Consider the following 16,832-nt stretch of genomic DNA (forward strand, 5'->3'; position numbering starts at 1 on the left):
ACAAACACTTTATACAGTTTATTTATACAGATCTACTTTCTTACATTTTTATATATTTCTACAGATTAACACTTATATTTCCACTTATACTTTATTTTATTTATATTTTATTTTACTGTAACAAACTGCAGATTTTATATTTTATATTTTTTATTCTTCCTTTGGCATTTTACCTCCTTATTTCCTTTTCCTTTTCAAGGTCACAAACAGTCGTGTAAACATTTCACTGCATATCATACTGTGTACAATTATGTATGTAACAAATAAAAATTTGAATTTGAATTTAAATTTGATAGGACATTGGGTACAATGGTGGTCAGTGACAGGTCATTGGGCACAATGGTGCTGAGTGATAGGTCATTGGGAGCAATGCTGATCAGTGACTTGTCACTGTGTGCAGTGGTGACCAGCATGAATGATCTTGATCAGTCATAGGCCACTGGGAACATTAGTGATCAGTGATAGGTCATGGGTACACTGGTAGTCAGTTATAGGGTCATTGGGAACAATGGTGGTGAGCGATAGGTCATTGGGTACAATGGTGGTCAGTAAAAGGTCATTGGGAATAATGGTGATCAGTGATAGGTCTTTGGGAACAATGGTGGTCAGTGATAGGTCATTGGGGAGAATGCTGATCAGTAATAGGTTATTGGGAACAATGGTGCAGAGTGATAAATCATTGGGAACAATGGTGATTTGTGATAGGTCATTGGGAACGTTGGTGGTCAGTTATTGGTTGTTTGGGAACAGCAAGACTTTCACACTGGTGCTGATAGAATCTGCTCTGTGAACTTGTATATAACCATCAGTTATGATGTGAGCTGGAGAACTATATTGAGTGCAGGACTGTTTCAAAGGTCTGTTTAGAAAGGTTTGTCAGTTGTTGTTTTTACAAAAAAATGTTGCCAAATGAGACACTAATTAAAAGAGTTTTCCAAAGTGTTTAAAAAGCTATTTCAGTGCTTTTTATATTCTAAATTGTTCTGACCTTAACAGTGAACAGTCTGAGGTGGGAAGAACCTTCCTGATAGGCATTTTAAGACATAGGGTCTTACAGACATTTTTTAATCAAATCAATTATGTTTCCATCTTCATACATGTTCAGGTGATTATTAATACTAGAAATAATAAATTCTTCATGACATTTGACATTGCAATTTATGTGACTTAGTTATTTTGCAGAATGAATTCAGTTTGTCTTGCTGTGCTGCACTTTACTTGCCATGGTTTTCATTCACTTTCTAAATATCACCTCTGCATCCCACAACCCATTTTCTGGTGCACAGCAATTTAAGGCACTGCATGCACTTTCTCACTCTAAGTGAGCTGCTAAAAACTTTTCCCTTTACAATAAAACTACAAAACTTTACTTACTTAGAACTGAGCCTTTCTACCTTTCTATTCCATATGTGCTAATGGATGACATGAACTCTTTTTCTTCAGTTTTTTGTATTATATTATAAGTTGTTCTTTTGTGTTATGCATGCACCATGCTGTACCAGCTATGGTCAAGTTAAAATGCTTTCTGAGAGAACTGTCAGTAAATTTTTCTCACAAGTAACTTTATTAGGAACACCATACTACTAATGTGTAGGGCCCAGAACAGCCTCAATTCCTCATGACAGGGTCAGGTCCATGTTGACAATATATAATTACTGCAGATTTGTCAGTGGCATATTCATGCTCTGAAACTCGCATTATATCACATCCAAAAGGTGATCTATTGGATTCAAATCTCAGGAGGCCATCTGAGGAAGAACACTGAGCTAACTGCTTACTGTGTCTGCTTTGGACACATGGCACTAACATGCTGGAACATGGCATTATTCGATTGGTAAATTGTGGCCTCAAAGTGAGATGAATGTTGCCAGCAACAACAAAACTCAGGGCTATGGAAGTGCTTTATCGGTAAGGGAAGCAGAGTATACCGAGAAACCATTCCTCACTCCATTACACCTCCTCCACCACCATCAACGGCACCGCCAACACCACCAACACTATCATCATTTAGGGAACCAGTAGGGGCAAAAACAGAGAAGAGTCTCAATGAGTACCTATCTTCTACCCTGATAGATGGCAGTGCTAGTAGATCACCACCACCAGCACCACTATCAACACTAACACCATGACCTTAACACCACCACCACCATCAACACCACCACCACCACCATCAACATTACCACCATTACCACCATCAGCACCACCAATGTCGCTACCACCTCCATCATCACTTCCACTAGCACCATCACCACCATCCATCACTGCCACCATCAACACCACCACCACCACCATCGCCACTACTATCACTGCCACCACCATCATCATTACCACCATCACCACCACCATTGCCGCTGCCACCACCATCATCATCATTACGTCCACTAGCACCATCACTGCCACCACCACCACCAGCATGAAGGCAGTTCAGGTCCCTGGATTCATGCTGTTGATTTTTCAAATTCTGACCTGCATAGTACAGAAATAAAGAGTCGTCAGACCAGGAAATGTTTTTCCAGTCTTAAACTGTTCAGTATTGTTGAGCTTGTGTCCAGTGTATCCTCAGATTCCCATGTTCTTCGCTGACAGGTTTAGAACTCACTGTGGTATTCTTCCTCTTAGCTCATTCACCTCAGAGTTTGACCTGTTGTGGCTTTCCGAGACGCTTTTCTGCCCACTACAATGGCAACGAGTGGTTGGTTGAATGTCCTTAGCTTTCCTGTCAGCTCAAACCTCAGAATTGTGTATGGTTTTCACACTATTTCACACTCAAATCAGTCTGTCTGGCATTGGACACTGAGATTTCCCTATTCTGATCTTCACCAGTATCTGCATGATTGTATGCATTGTGATCCGGTACATGATTGGCTGATTGGATAATTGCATGAATGAGCCGTTCTAAACGTGTTCCTATTAAAGTGTCTGGTGAGTGCATGTCTTCTAAGAGAGAGTAGTGAAAGAATAAAGAAGAATAACAATAGAATGATTTGTATTTAATTGTCATCCAGGCATTATTCCTAGTTACTGGTTAAAAGCAGGAAAGGTAAGAAAGTAGAAAAATACTTTCTGTTGATGAGGTAGACCTTACAGTGAGGTATATAAAGAATTCATCTTTTATGAAGCCATTTAAACCTTCTTTTTTAACAGAAAGCAGACATCTCTCCTTTGATGATGATGTGATGGAGCATCATGGACATTTTTTTTATTGATTAGTCTGTTTTGCTGTGGCATGTAACTATCTAAAACCTTAATCAGACCATTAGGAAAGCAAACATAGCTAGCAAACAGAATTAGCATTGAAAACCATTTCACCATTTGCCTTTCGATCTCAGAAGCCATTCCTTTCCATATTGCTAGATTTATTAATACTGAACATTAGCAATTGTTTATTTTTAGGGTGTATCTTGGTGAAGTGTATGCGTTTTGAAAGTTTCTTTTTAAAACAATTGCACAAATACATTGTACTTTCAGAGGCTTTATCAGTAGAAATAACTTTTTTGCTTACTTTGTCACTACTATCATGTCAATCTTTTTGTTGTACTGGTATTAACACTGAAATCATGTATGCAAATGGCAGCATTTTGTTACTGAACGCCAACAGTCTGCATTCGTAGACGAGGTTTTACACAACTACACAGGAATTAACAAAAAACCTTAAATACACATTGAAACTAATTAAACATTTTTCGTTGAGTGCTGTTTTAAGGTTTATGTTAGATCCCTTTGTTCATACTCTTTTAGTGAAACAGTCCTTCTTGTTCTTGGTGGCACATGATGGAACTCTATTCAAATACATCATATCCTCTATTCAAAACCTAATAGTACATCATTATGCTAAAAAAACAAAAAACAAAAACAGTTCAAATTCAGTTATTGCAGGGCACTCCATGATTTTATTATACATCATTTTAGCTTGATTGGAAAGTATGACAGCCAAACCCATGTTCACTATTCACTTTCACTTATATTTCAAGTTTCTGTCTGGAATTGACTCACAGTGTACTGAAAGCAGCATGGCAGCTTGACATATATTAAAATAGCTCATATGCAGAACAACATCATATATATATATGAATGTCTAAATTCTGTAAAGCACTTATAAACCATGTAGGGTTGTAACTATTTCTAATACACCACTGAAATAGCATTAACACTGCTACTTATGCCTGGTACAGCCCAACACTTCACCAATGCATTTGCTGCATTATGATCCATATAAAAGCAGGGATATTGTGAATAAAACATGTAAAAGCCAAATTATAGAAACACAGCGTAAACACGTTTGACTTCATGGCATGTAAAGTGAGAAAACTTCAAATGTGAGCAGGTTTAGTCATTTTTAACCCATTCAGTTATATAGTCAAATGACCATGTTACATGTCACTGTTCACTCACACTTGTCAAGCTTTTTGTTGCTGATCAGCATGTTAGCGTGCCATACAATATGTCTACAGTCTGGTCCTCAGTCTGCATGTTTTTGCCTTTTTTTAATAAAAAAAAATTCTGTTTATTCTTCTCGTGTATGCAGGTTTTGCATTTAAAAATCAAATAGGCGATTGGGTACAATGGTGGTCAGTGATAGGTCATTGGGAACAATGCTGATCAGTGATTTGTCACTGGGAACAATGGTGACCAGTATGAATGATGTTGATCAGTGACTGGTCAACAAACGACAGCTATTCTGACCAAAGTTGAACAAAGACAACTCAACAGAACAAACAGACATTGATAAGCATGCTTTTTATCAGAGATATTGCATTTAAACTGTTTCCTACATTAACTACAAATGAATCATTGCAATTGAATTATTCCTCACATAAAACACAAGTTATGTCATGAGGCTGACATTGTAAAGTATTCCAATACTGCCTGTTTTCCTCTGCTAACCACTTTTAACCACTGTTTTCCATTAAATACATTTTTAGTGATGTCCATGACACAAGTATTTTTTTTTTTTCCCAATAGTCTTAGCTTATCTTGGTATCTTAGCATATACTTCACCAAAAAAACCTACAACTTTAAATTAGATATATCCTTGTTACTGAGAATGAGTAATTAGTATGGTATTGAAAATGATTAAAAATACAATTTCAACAGAACAACAGTATAATACGGGCACTTTGCTATGGTAACTCCAGATTACAGCATACAAGGAAATCCTAGGCAATGGTGTGCTTTTAATTTTGTGGCAGTTTTGGAAAGAACACACCCCTATATTGGTTGATGATGGTCAGGGGTGCACAAACCTTTGGTCATATATTATATTTAGGGAAATAAATGAATTGTTACTGATGAGCTAGAACTGGAATACATTAGGACAAATGCTTAGGTTTATTTGTTGCTTTTGATGAACTGTGATACATTGGCTCACATGTACAGTTGTTTTTGCTTGTTCATGATGCATTTAAATAAAAAAAATAAGAACAAAAAGAAATTATGTGACTTCAGCCCATGTGACTTATTTTACCAGACTAGTTCACATTTTTTTCCCCACAAAAAATCCGAATTAATAAAGTGAACATAGATGAAGATGTAATTAAGTTCAGGTTAATGTCTATGTTTTAATCAAGTCTAAAGACCTTTATTATATAAAGAGCACAAGAAAGCTGCTTTTCTAATAACGAGCATCTCTCGAGATCTCACTATTAGAATAATGGCCTCTCTTATTTTCTACGTACATGGGGGATGTAAATGACATTATAAAACAGAGAGACAGATGAGAACACTCGACACCATGTAGAAACACAGCTAAACAAATTATAGTTTTCACAAGAACAAAAGGTCTTTTTGTGTCACAATGGCTTAGCGATCTTCGAATACTTCTCTCTTGTACGCCACCACACACACACACACACACACACACACACACATCACTGAGGACTGTTTGAAGAATAGGATGTCAGCACTTGTCAGTTGTAACAATAGGACAAATGACAGAATAATTGCATAGTAATGGTCATAGAAGCAATTACAGTGCTCTTATTCTCACACAGGTTTGGGCAGAGAAGATGTGGATACTTTTGTCTTGTCATTGGTGAGGGGAGGGTAGAAAATGACATCCAACTGGTTTAGAAAAAAAGAGGCATGTTTAGAGTCTTAAATGCGACTATGACCCGTGCTGTGTGTGTTTACTGTATGTGTAAGAGTAGAATAACAGTTATGGTCATATATGGGGTAGAGCGTTTTCGTACTTATTTAGCTCCTAATTCTCTCCCAGACTCTCCCAGTTTAAATGTAGATCTCTTTAGCCAGGCATACACATAAAACATCCAACAATCTTGTGCTTGAGTACATCTGATCTAATGCACATTATCATCTAGTGCTTGCAAATATTATGAACAGCAGCTACACTAATTCCTCTCCTCTTGCTTCTCTTTTTCTACCCATCCCGAGGCATCTAGAGAGTGTGCCACCTCCAGTTGTGTTACGCTTCATGAAGATTTCAGACCTTTAGTGAGAAGAGGCCAACTCTGTGAGGATCCCGAGGCATCTAGAGATTGCACCAGCTCCAGTCGGATTCCGCTTCATGAAGATTCCGGACATTAGAAGAGAAGACGCCAATCCCATGTGGACTTTGAGAACAACAACTTCTTAATCAATACACAAAATAGCATTCTACATATGCTATATCTCCATCATCACTTCAGCATCGAGGAGTTGATGTTGAATCTATAATCAACTCAGATGTTGAGATCATTTATGCGTAGCTCAGAAGCTTCTAGTCACACAACTCCAACTGACTGTAGAAAGGATATTATTTATAATCACACTCTCCAGTGTTTATGGTAATTCACACTCTCTGGTGTCACCTAAATGAGGATGAGGTTCCCTTTTGAGTCTGGTTCCTCTCAAGGAACGCAGGGAGTTTTTCTTCGCCCCAGGCTTTGCCTCAGGCTCATTAGGGATAAGTACAAATAAATTTAAATATAAGTCTAATATTTATCTTGAACTGTTTGTATTATATTTCTTATGTTCTGTAAAGCCGCTTTGAGACAGTGTCCATTATTAAAAGCACTATACAAATAAAATTGAATTAAATTAAATTAAATTAAATTAAATTAAATTAAATTAAATTAAATTAAATTAAATTAAATTAAATTAAATTAAATTAAATTAAATATGGCCTATGATTCGGCTGATAAGCTACTGAAACGTAGGTAAATGTAAAGCTGCAGACTGCAATAAAGTAAATAAAGTTTTAACATACAGTTATTAACATTCTTAATATGCATTTATCTTTCTCTTTGTCCATCAAATAGCTAATGCAATTAAATTAATTTATCAATTAAATGTATCTTCTTTTCAGCTCAAGTACAGTTAGTAGATGTAGACGTATATCCAAGCAATTCCCTGGAACTACTACTCTTTACTATGGACAAACAGCTGAGCAAACTTTTTCCATTATTGACACTCATTATTTTAAGGGACAACACTAGATTTTTTTCATTATTAGACACTATTTGCATAATTCAATCATGTCAGCATGGACCAGGTGTTTCGAAACATTCCTCTGAAAGCAAACGAAGACGTTATTAGTACACTGCTTCTAATAAAAGTTCTCTGTGTTTATCTATATGTTGCACCACCTTGTATAGATACTAATGTTATTTCCATACGTGAGATTTTTATACACCTCCGTATTATTACAACGTAAAATTTGCCTGTGTAGAAAATGCAGCAACCTCAAGGGACCACATTGAGGTAATCAGCTCTATCTGCTTCATCTCACGGTACATGAGCATGAAATAAATAAATAAATAAATAAATAAATAAATAAATAAATAAATAAATAAATAAATAAAATAAAAGTTTTCTGAGTTCTGTTTTGTGAAAACTTCATCACCCTGTACACTCGAGCCTTACATAGTCATGACAATAATAATAATAATAATAATAATAATAATAATAATAATAATAATAATAATAATAATAATAATAATGTGTATGGATATGTATATGTATCTGTTTGTAATATATTATTACTTGATAAAGTAGATAGATAGATAGATAGATAGATAGATAGATAGATAGATAGATAGATAGATAGATAGATAGAGGAAAAGAGAGAGAGAGTTGAGATCTTACACACGTAATATTCTAACCCAGATATTGCTATTATAATAATACACAATTTTCTGTGCTATTGGCTTTTATATATATCCAAATACTATACATGACAGCTAATACATCTTCACTACTATTTAGAAATGCAATATGATCCTCATAATTTGAAGAAAATGACTTCAGCTGCATTGTACTTTCTGCCAAGGGCAAGCAGTTTCTGTTGCGTATTCTTCTCTTTTCTCTCTCTCTGCTTTCCGCATGCCGCATGCCAGCTCTCACGTGTCAAAGGTGATACACACTTAAGAGACTGCGGAACATGGCAATACGGCATGTTTATATACTATATGTATTACACAACGAGGACAATATTCAGTAAGAGATGATTATTAGGCCTGCATTACATTGAAATTTTCCATATGAATAACAAGAGATTTGTTCGAGCAGGTTATGTAAAGCAGCACTTGCCATTCAATATTCAGGCTTAGAAAATATCATAGCAGAGACACAAAACTGAATGGAAATGCAGTAAAGGTAACTCTCTGTCTTCACGTTTAGTGACGTAAGATCAAAAAGTAATCTTCAAGTCTTCAATAACGCCATTCTCATGTTGCCTCCGTTGTTCAGTGCCGAATCGTCTGTCTTACGTTCTCACGACTCAGTGTTTTTTTTTTAACACTTTGTCTTTTTCTTTCTTTCTTTCTTTCTTTCTTTCTTTCTTTCTTTCTTTCTTTCTTTCTTTTATTTAAAAAAAAAAAAATCACTCCCACTCTTGTAGTCTCTCTTTTTCAAACCACTCCGAACGTTTAACAAAAAAGTCGACCGTTTTGTCGGGTACTGAACATTTTCTGTCTTGTTCTAACAGCACTACTTTTTTTCCCCCAATTTAATACCTAACAATAGCATTTAGGGCTTGTAATAAAAATGTTTTTCTGTCCTGTTCTAATGACGTGCACACCATCCATTATATATGCTGGCTGGCCACTTTAATAGGAACTCTTGTACACTTGCTTCTCAGCAGAAACTGCAGCAAATAAACTTGTCTAGAGTTTGGGTCAATGTTCACATCAGTACATAGGTATGTGGCAGGGTTGTTGGTGCTGGATAGTTTGAATATTTCAGAACCTGCTGATCTTAAGGGATTTTCAGGCATAAAATTCTTAAACAGAATGGTTAGAAAGGCAAAAGAACATGGAAGTGAGAGGCAGAAAAGCCATGTTGATGAGAAAGGCAAGAGTGGTTTAAACTGTCAGAATGAGGAAAACATTAGGATGAATGTTAAGTCAATTAAGCGCTCTTCACAACCATGGTGAGTAGAACAGCATTACATCTTCAGGTGGATGGGCAGAAGACCACATCCACTGGATTAGGAACTTGTGGATTGACAAAAAGAGCAGATGACATTACCATGATGATGCTTGATGATGATTCATGATCCAGAATATACTGTAGTGTAACATAGGATGTTTTGCATAAGATGTTTTGGTTCAGAAGTGCAATGGCGATGCAGTAATTCAGTAACTGGACTACATTTTGTCAGCTTCATAACAGTTGACAACTTCAAGACTACATATCAAAACTAAAATGAGTTTCCTGGTTACACAGTTGCAATTATTGTCCATATAGCACACAGTTATAGAAGGGAAATGATTTTAAATCACAGTATCTTGTGTCACCCAGATGAGGATGGGTACCCTTTTGAGTCTCAAGGTTTCTCTCTTGCCTCAGGGAGATTTTCCTCACCGCCGTCACCTCTGGCTTGTTCATTAGAGATACATTTAAATGTAAAATGCATTATTTATATCTTGAATCTATCTAACAGTTTTCTATAAAACTGTTTCGTAAAAATGTCCATTGTTAAATGGGATATACAAATGAAATGTAGTTAAAATCTATTAAGAATTAAAGAGCTTATTAAGTACAATTTTTAAATACCAATATCAATTCTAGTCGATTTGTCAGTCTGGGGATTATTCATGTTGTTCACATGTAATGTGACTGTACAATGGAACCTCATGAATGTTCACCTTAAGAATAGAAATTTGCAAGAAATTTGCATCGGCATACGAAACATTTTTGGCATACGAATGAAACAAACAGAACCATATGCCGACTAAGTTGCTCGTACATCTGGGAGCTGTTCAAAACTTGTTAGAGTCAGTGGAAAGCCAAGTGAAGCCAACCGAAGCGAGTTTACAAATTTTACGATTTTTTTTTCAGTCAGCAAAAGCTGTTTCGAAAAAGTCAACCCACAATACCAACGTTGCCTTCAACATGCATTCAAAAGCTAGGTGATTTTTCATACATTTTCTTGTTGACAGATTGGTGGCATGGGTGGTCTGTTCTATTTTTAGCCCAAGCTTAGTGGCATGACTTCCTGTGAGGAACCTTAACATGGTATACGTGGCTTGGGTCAGTTCTTTATAAGCAGCCACAGTTTACCTACACTTCGTATTATTGGTAATATTGGTAATATTTTTGGGTGGCTGGAACGGATTATCTGCATTTACATTATTTCTTATGGAAAAATTCGTTTTGCAATACCAATTTTGCACCTTAAAATCTCGCCTCCAGAATGAATTACATTCACAGGCCGAGGTTCCACTGTATCCTGCTTTTAGTATGAGTAGTACACATCATCCGCCAGTTTGAACACAGGACAACTTGCAGATTTGGTGGCCACCCCTGCCTCTGCCTCTGCAAATCTTGGCAGCGATTCATTCCAGTCAAAATTGCACACATCTGCCAGTAATGTTTGGCTCTTATTATTGAGTGTGATTAGCTGAAACAGGTGTGTAACATAGAATAGATCTTTAACTTTGCAGGTGACAGATTTCCTGCAACTGCGATGACAAATTGACGCGACACGGCGTATTTCAATCTCAAGCTCATTTCAAGTCTCGAATCTTTGAATCTACAACACAGAACCAGGCAGTAATAGACAGAACTAATTTGAGAGGAACCTGCGCTGTATGGCCATTAAATATTCCAATTTCAAGAGCGATTTAGGAAGTAAATACATCACCAACAAGCTGAGCTGAAAACCCTGTTAGATTGTGTTGTAAATTGTCCTGTTTATATAGCAAAAACACAGGAATAACCTTAATCCAACAAGACACTCCTGACTAAAGCCTGTTTTTTTTTTTATCTCTTTCTTTCTTTTTTCTTTTTCTTTTTGATTTAAATAAAAGCTATTATTTTTTAATGTGAAAAGGTCAACGCATACCACAAAATTTAGGCAAATCACCTCAGAACATAGGCATTTAATTATTTACTCATTAAAATTGCCTACACACTAGTTGTACACGTTTTTTTTGGTAATTATTGACTTACAATCAACAGTAATCCATAATGTTTGATTTTAGAATGAACTATATTCTAAAAGAACCCATCCATCTTTTACAATCACACCCTATGGCAAATTTAGAGATGCTAATAAGCCTACAGCACATGTCTTTGGATGTGGGAGGTAACTAGAGCACTCAGAAGAAACCCCCAAAGCACAGGGAGAACATGAAACTCAGGGTAGAAGCAGGAATTGAACCATCAGCCCCAGGGTTTGAGGCAAACATGCTAACCACTAAGCCAGCGTTCATGGACAGGGTTGAGTTAAATCATCAGGGCCAGTATTCATGAAAATTCTTAGTGCAAAGAGTTGCTCCTAGTTACAAAATTTTAAGAAAATTCTTAGAAAAGTTGGTGTTTCCCCATTAAATTAAAAATAAATATCCTAGTAAAGATAAATGTTATTCACAAAGCATCTTAACCCTTAAAAGAGCTCTTAAGGACTTTTAAGAGGCTTGGGAGTTTCTAGCAGAGGAGAAAGCTTCAGCGGTCATGTTAGATATACGTGGCAAAGTGAAGAACATGTCATACCTAGCAACGGAATCAGCCCCACCTCCTCTCTAAGACGTTTTTGTCTTTTCCTTGCTCAGAGATTGGTCCTGAATCCCTCTGAAGCTAGGAGTCCTAGATAGAAAGCTAAACTAGGAGCTCTCTGAGATGATTTTTTAAAATTTTTATGAATATGTGCCCTCATCGCTATATTCTGTAGATTCTCCTTCTGCCACCAAAGCTCTGTCCTGTCAAAGACTTCTGAAGGTGTGCTGGAGCATCTGACACCAAGACGTTAGCAGCGGATCATTTAAGTCCTGTGAGACCTCCATGGATCCGACATCCCACAGATTCTCAATCAGATCATGATCTGGGGAATTTAGAGGCCAAATCATCAACTTAAATTCATTGTCATGTTTCTTGAACCATTCCTGAAAAATGTTTCCAGTATGGTGCAGTAACATTATCCTGCTGGAAGAGGACACATAATTCCTTCGCCCAGGTTGTAGCTTAGTGGTTAAGGTGCTGAACTACTAAATAGAAGGTTGGGAGTTCAAATTCCACGTCCACTAAGCAATTCCCTTAACCCTCAATTGCTCAGATTATAAAATGGATAAGGTCGTATGCTGTAAATGTAGTTTTCCCTGCTTCCAACACATCAGTTTGGAGACCTGACTGTTCACTTGCTGCCTAATATATCCCGCCTCTTAACAGGTGCCACTGTAATGAGATAATTAATATTCATATCAACTATCAGTCGTTTTAATGTAATGGAAAGTTCTTTTGGCTTCTTGAGGACATTTAGGTGAACCATTGCATTAATAATTATGTCATTGGAAGGTGCTTACAAGTATAGTAAAGAACGCACATCTGTTACAACCGTGTGTGTGTGTATATGTAGTGTAGTGTACTAATTATTTCTTATCCCTACTGCAATAATTAATGAATTCAATTTGAAATTGAAGGATGTGGATGCACTTAATTAATAAGGCAAAAGGAAAACAAAATACAGACAAAGATAATTGCACTGTGAGATATGCAGCTTTTATTGTGTCTCTCCATGATTTTTTTTTCTGTACTAAGGGGGCTATCTTTCTTATTCTTCCATTCTGTCTTTCTCTTTCATGCCCTCTGTCACCCACAAATGACAGAAAGAAAAAAGACAAGAAAAAAAAAAGTTGTGGTAAGAAAAGGTCTAAAAGGGAAAGGAGTTAGAGTTGGAATGAAATGAAATGTAAAGCTCAGCAGTACCACTACAGATGTACTTTCAGCATGTCCTTCCACTTGATCTTTCATGTCAAATGAGACAGGCCATCACTGCAACGTTGAAGTTGTCATGGCGATGGAGATGTCTCATTAGCAGAGGGGATGTTTGCCTGGTAATGAAATGTACATGCACAAAGACTCATGGGATATGCAGCAGGCGGTGGAATATTGAATTTTTTATTTTTTTTTCGTAGACTGACCACATAAACAGAGCTGCCAGTCAAACCTAGGCTTTTAAAATGAAAACATTCAGAACTGATTTGTTCCTCTTTTCTCTTTCGTCAGTGTTTGCTTCGCTCAACTTCTAATTATTATAAATGAATCTTTTTTTTTTTCTTGCAGATTAATTATAAGTGCTGTTTTTCTTTCCTTGTGTAGTAATTTTGTAATAGCCGGAGCTCCTGTCCAATATTCCAGCCTACCCTAGTTTAAAAACGAAGGCCATTTACGATGTCCTGTTAATTACATCAGCCAGAGTGAAGGGTCTCTTGAGTGGCAAAACAAACCCTGAAATGGCACAAAAAAATTTACTTTCATTTGCATACTTTCTTTTCTGCCTTGCCATTTGATCCAATTAACTTACAGTTGGTCAGCCATGTGCAATGAGGTGAAATAAGTAAGTTATTTTATATACATTCAGTGCGTATATGCATATCTTTGAAATTTAAATATGTAATGTGTTTTGAAAAGGGAAAGCATGTATTTGTAAGCATTACCAATGATCTGAATTAAAAAGAAGAACATTTCTGCAGGGGGAAAGGTGGCTTAATGGTTTAATCATTTCTGCCTCATGCCTACTGAGTTGGGGGTTTGATTGTTGCCTCCACCCTGTGTGGATGGAATTGAATGTTCCCCCTGTGCTTTGGCGGGTTTTCTCTGAATTTCCTCCCCACAGTCAGTCCAGGGTGTCCCCTGCCTTGAACCCTGAGACCCCTAGGAAAGGCTCCAGAGTCAATACAACCCTGTGTAGAATAAGTGCTACAGAAAAATGGATGGATGGATGGACGGATGCATGGATGGATGGATGGAAGGATGGACGGATGCATGGATGGATGGATGGAAGGATGGACGGAAGGACGGATGGATGGATGCATGGATGGATGGATATCAATAGGATGTAGTCCTACATCACGATGCACTCACCACCATGCTTCACTGCGACTATGGTGTAAATAGGATCATACATAAACCCTTCTTTTTCTGCTTGACTCCTTTTTTTGTTTCATTGGACCAGTTTTAAAAGAGTTCTTATTTGTGGTGATGATTGCAGAGTTTATCCTTTGATTCTGTTTCCTTCCTTGAGCTCAGACTTAAAATTAGGACACTGGAGGAGTGATGCTACCCACTGCAACACAATGCTGCCCTATTTTGCGTCTTATTTGCGTCAGTCAGTCTTATTATAAGCCTTATTTGCGTCAGTCAGTACGTCTTACTTATTGTACTAAATGATCTAAACACGATGAACTAAACATTGAACAGAATCTATTGAAATATAATGCATTTCCATTAGCTTTCAGGGTTAGGAATTGGGTGATATGTTAGGAATTGGGTAAAATGCGAACACATTTAATTTCACTTTTTCACATTATTTACATTTGAACCAATTCATTTGTATAGCCAGAAGAAGATCACATAACCGTGGATAAAACATACTGTATGCTGAGCAAGATTCAAAGCAAAATCACTGTGTGGGAATTCCTACCTAACAGAAGCAACGCAACCTTCCAAGACGTCCCTGTGACACAGCAAAACCATGTACCATTTCAAGCAAACAGTACTAATTGGCCAAGAATGGGTCGTTATTTTCCCGCTTGTCCTTCTTAAAAGACACGCTAGTTTCCATGGTGCTATAGAGCTGTGTAGCATGCTCAGTGGAGCTCCAGCTGGGCTGTAGGGTCTGGATACTCTTCTCCTATTACACGCACAGATGGACTGACATGATTACAGTAATTCTACAACTGCCATAGATTCCCTGATCCCGGAGTTGTGATGATAACAATCAAGATGTCTTTGTGCTTATTTGCTTTTATGCATTGATTTATAAACCATAATGAACATCCTCACAAACTCGACACTCCTGTTGGTGATACATCTGTCCAGTTTCAGTTTTCTAGGGGTTTCTATGAGAGTTCAGATCTAGCAGACACGTGTTTTGTATGTTATGTAAACCACTTTTTATACATCCTTTATATCCTCTCTTTAATACCTCCCGCACTTTTGTTCATTTACTTATTGATTCCTGGTGCACATGCGAGGTGCTAAAGGAGAATAAATGTTCCAGATTCAACAGAATTTTGAAAGGAGTCTTTTTCTGGTTAGTCTGGAACAGAGTCCTGACTTAAAACTCAAAAGAGACAGACTCCACTGAAAACTGTAACAACTGTACGCTTATTTATTTGTATTTTGAACATCGGTGGATGAAAGACACTGCAATTTGAATGCTTTCAAAATTGTAACTATTATCCAAAAATCTCCACAGAATCGAGAGCAGAAAGGATTAAGCATTCTTACTGTATCCCCGCTCGGCCAGTGCTCGAGGTTTCTGAAAATCGAGGCTGAGAGGAAAAAATGAAGTCGCACCTGTTTTCCATGAGAATGGGCTCTTCTTTGGAACATCTGTGCTCGCTGCGGTGGCAATTAGGGAAAGGCAGAGCAGAGAGTTCTGGATGGAGGAGAAAAAGACCAGGCCGTGCTTTAGAAACTGCATCCTCCTTCACTTTCGGCTTTCTTACACCTGAAAGAGAAAGAAAGAAATATATATTATATACATTTATGTATGTATAGATATTTAAATATATATATATAGAATTGGACATTAATTGCGCTCATTGGAGGACACTGTTGCATCACAGCTTGGTCATTTCTTTGCTTTAACACACCCACTTAACCTATTAATGAAGCTGGGAATTGAAACAGTTGGGAAATCAAACAGCAGAAGTAAATTACTTCAGTTTAAGATAAAATAAGATAAGATTAGAAATGATAGAAAGAACTTCGTTAATCCCAAAGGAAATTCTTATGCCAGAGGCTTCTTCGGATTACACAATAGAAATAAATATAAATGAAATATAAATAAAATATGCTACATACACAAAATGTGCAAAAAAGGTGGTTGAGCATTAAGACCATAGGCACATGGTATGATATTAATGTACATATTGTAAATATTGTGCATTGGGATAGTGTACATAATAACATAGTGAAACAGTCAGTGTTGATTGTGTCAGCGACTGAAAGGGGAGGAGTTATAGAGTATGATGGCCACTGGTAGGAAAGACCTCCTGTGGCATCATGTGGTTGTCCTCAGTCTACGTATGAACATGCTCTGGTAGGACGCTAGTGTCGTATGCAGGGGGTGTGACGTGTTGCCAAGGATACTAAGAAGTTTCCCAGCATTCTCCTCTCAGGCACCACAACCAGAGACTCCAGCTCCACTCCCATGATAGAGCCTGATTTCCTATAAGCTTGTTGAGTCTGTTGGCATCAGCTGTCTGATATTAAGCATAACAGCCTCTACTGGACATATTTTTCGTTTAGGTATCAGAAAATACCCCCTCATCATATAGGTCTTCCTGTACAATATACAAACCGAATTGTGTGATTATAACACAAGCAAGATCATGAGACATCATGTGACTCCAAAATTCAAGAGAAAGTAAAGAGAAAGAAAACAA

The 16,832-nt window shown here is 37.1% G+C and overlaps 1 protein-coding gene across 2 annotated transcripts in view; it reads right to left on the bottom strand.

Annotated features, from left to right (window-relative positions):
• Positions 1–16,832, bottom strand: part of thsd7bb (thrombospondin, type I, domain containing 7Bb) — a 93,020-nt gene that overhangs the window by 54,397 nt on the left and 21,791 nt on the right. For both annotated transcript variants that reach the window (XM_058400263.1, XM_058400261.1), the window contains exon 2: positions 15,739–15,892. In XM_058400263.1, the coding sequence (XP_058256246.1) occupies positions 15,739–15,865 (127 nt within the window). In that variant the 5' untranslated portion in view covers positions 15,866–15,892. The remainder of the gene's footprint in view (positions 1–15,738; positions 15,893–16,832) is intronic.

This window comes from Hemibagrus wyckioides, linkage group LG10, assembly GCF_019097595.1.
Source record: "Hemibagrus wyckioides isolate EC202008001 linkage group LG10, SWU_Hwy_1.0, whole genome shotgun sequence".
In the NCBI taxonomy this organism is placed as follows: domain Eukaryota; kingdom Metazoa; phylum Chordata; class Actinopteri; order Siluriformes; family Bagridae; genus Hemibagrus; species Hemibagrus wyckioides.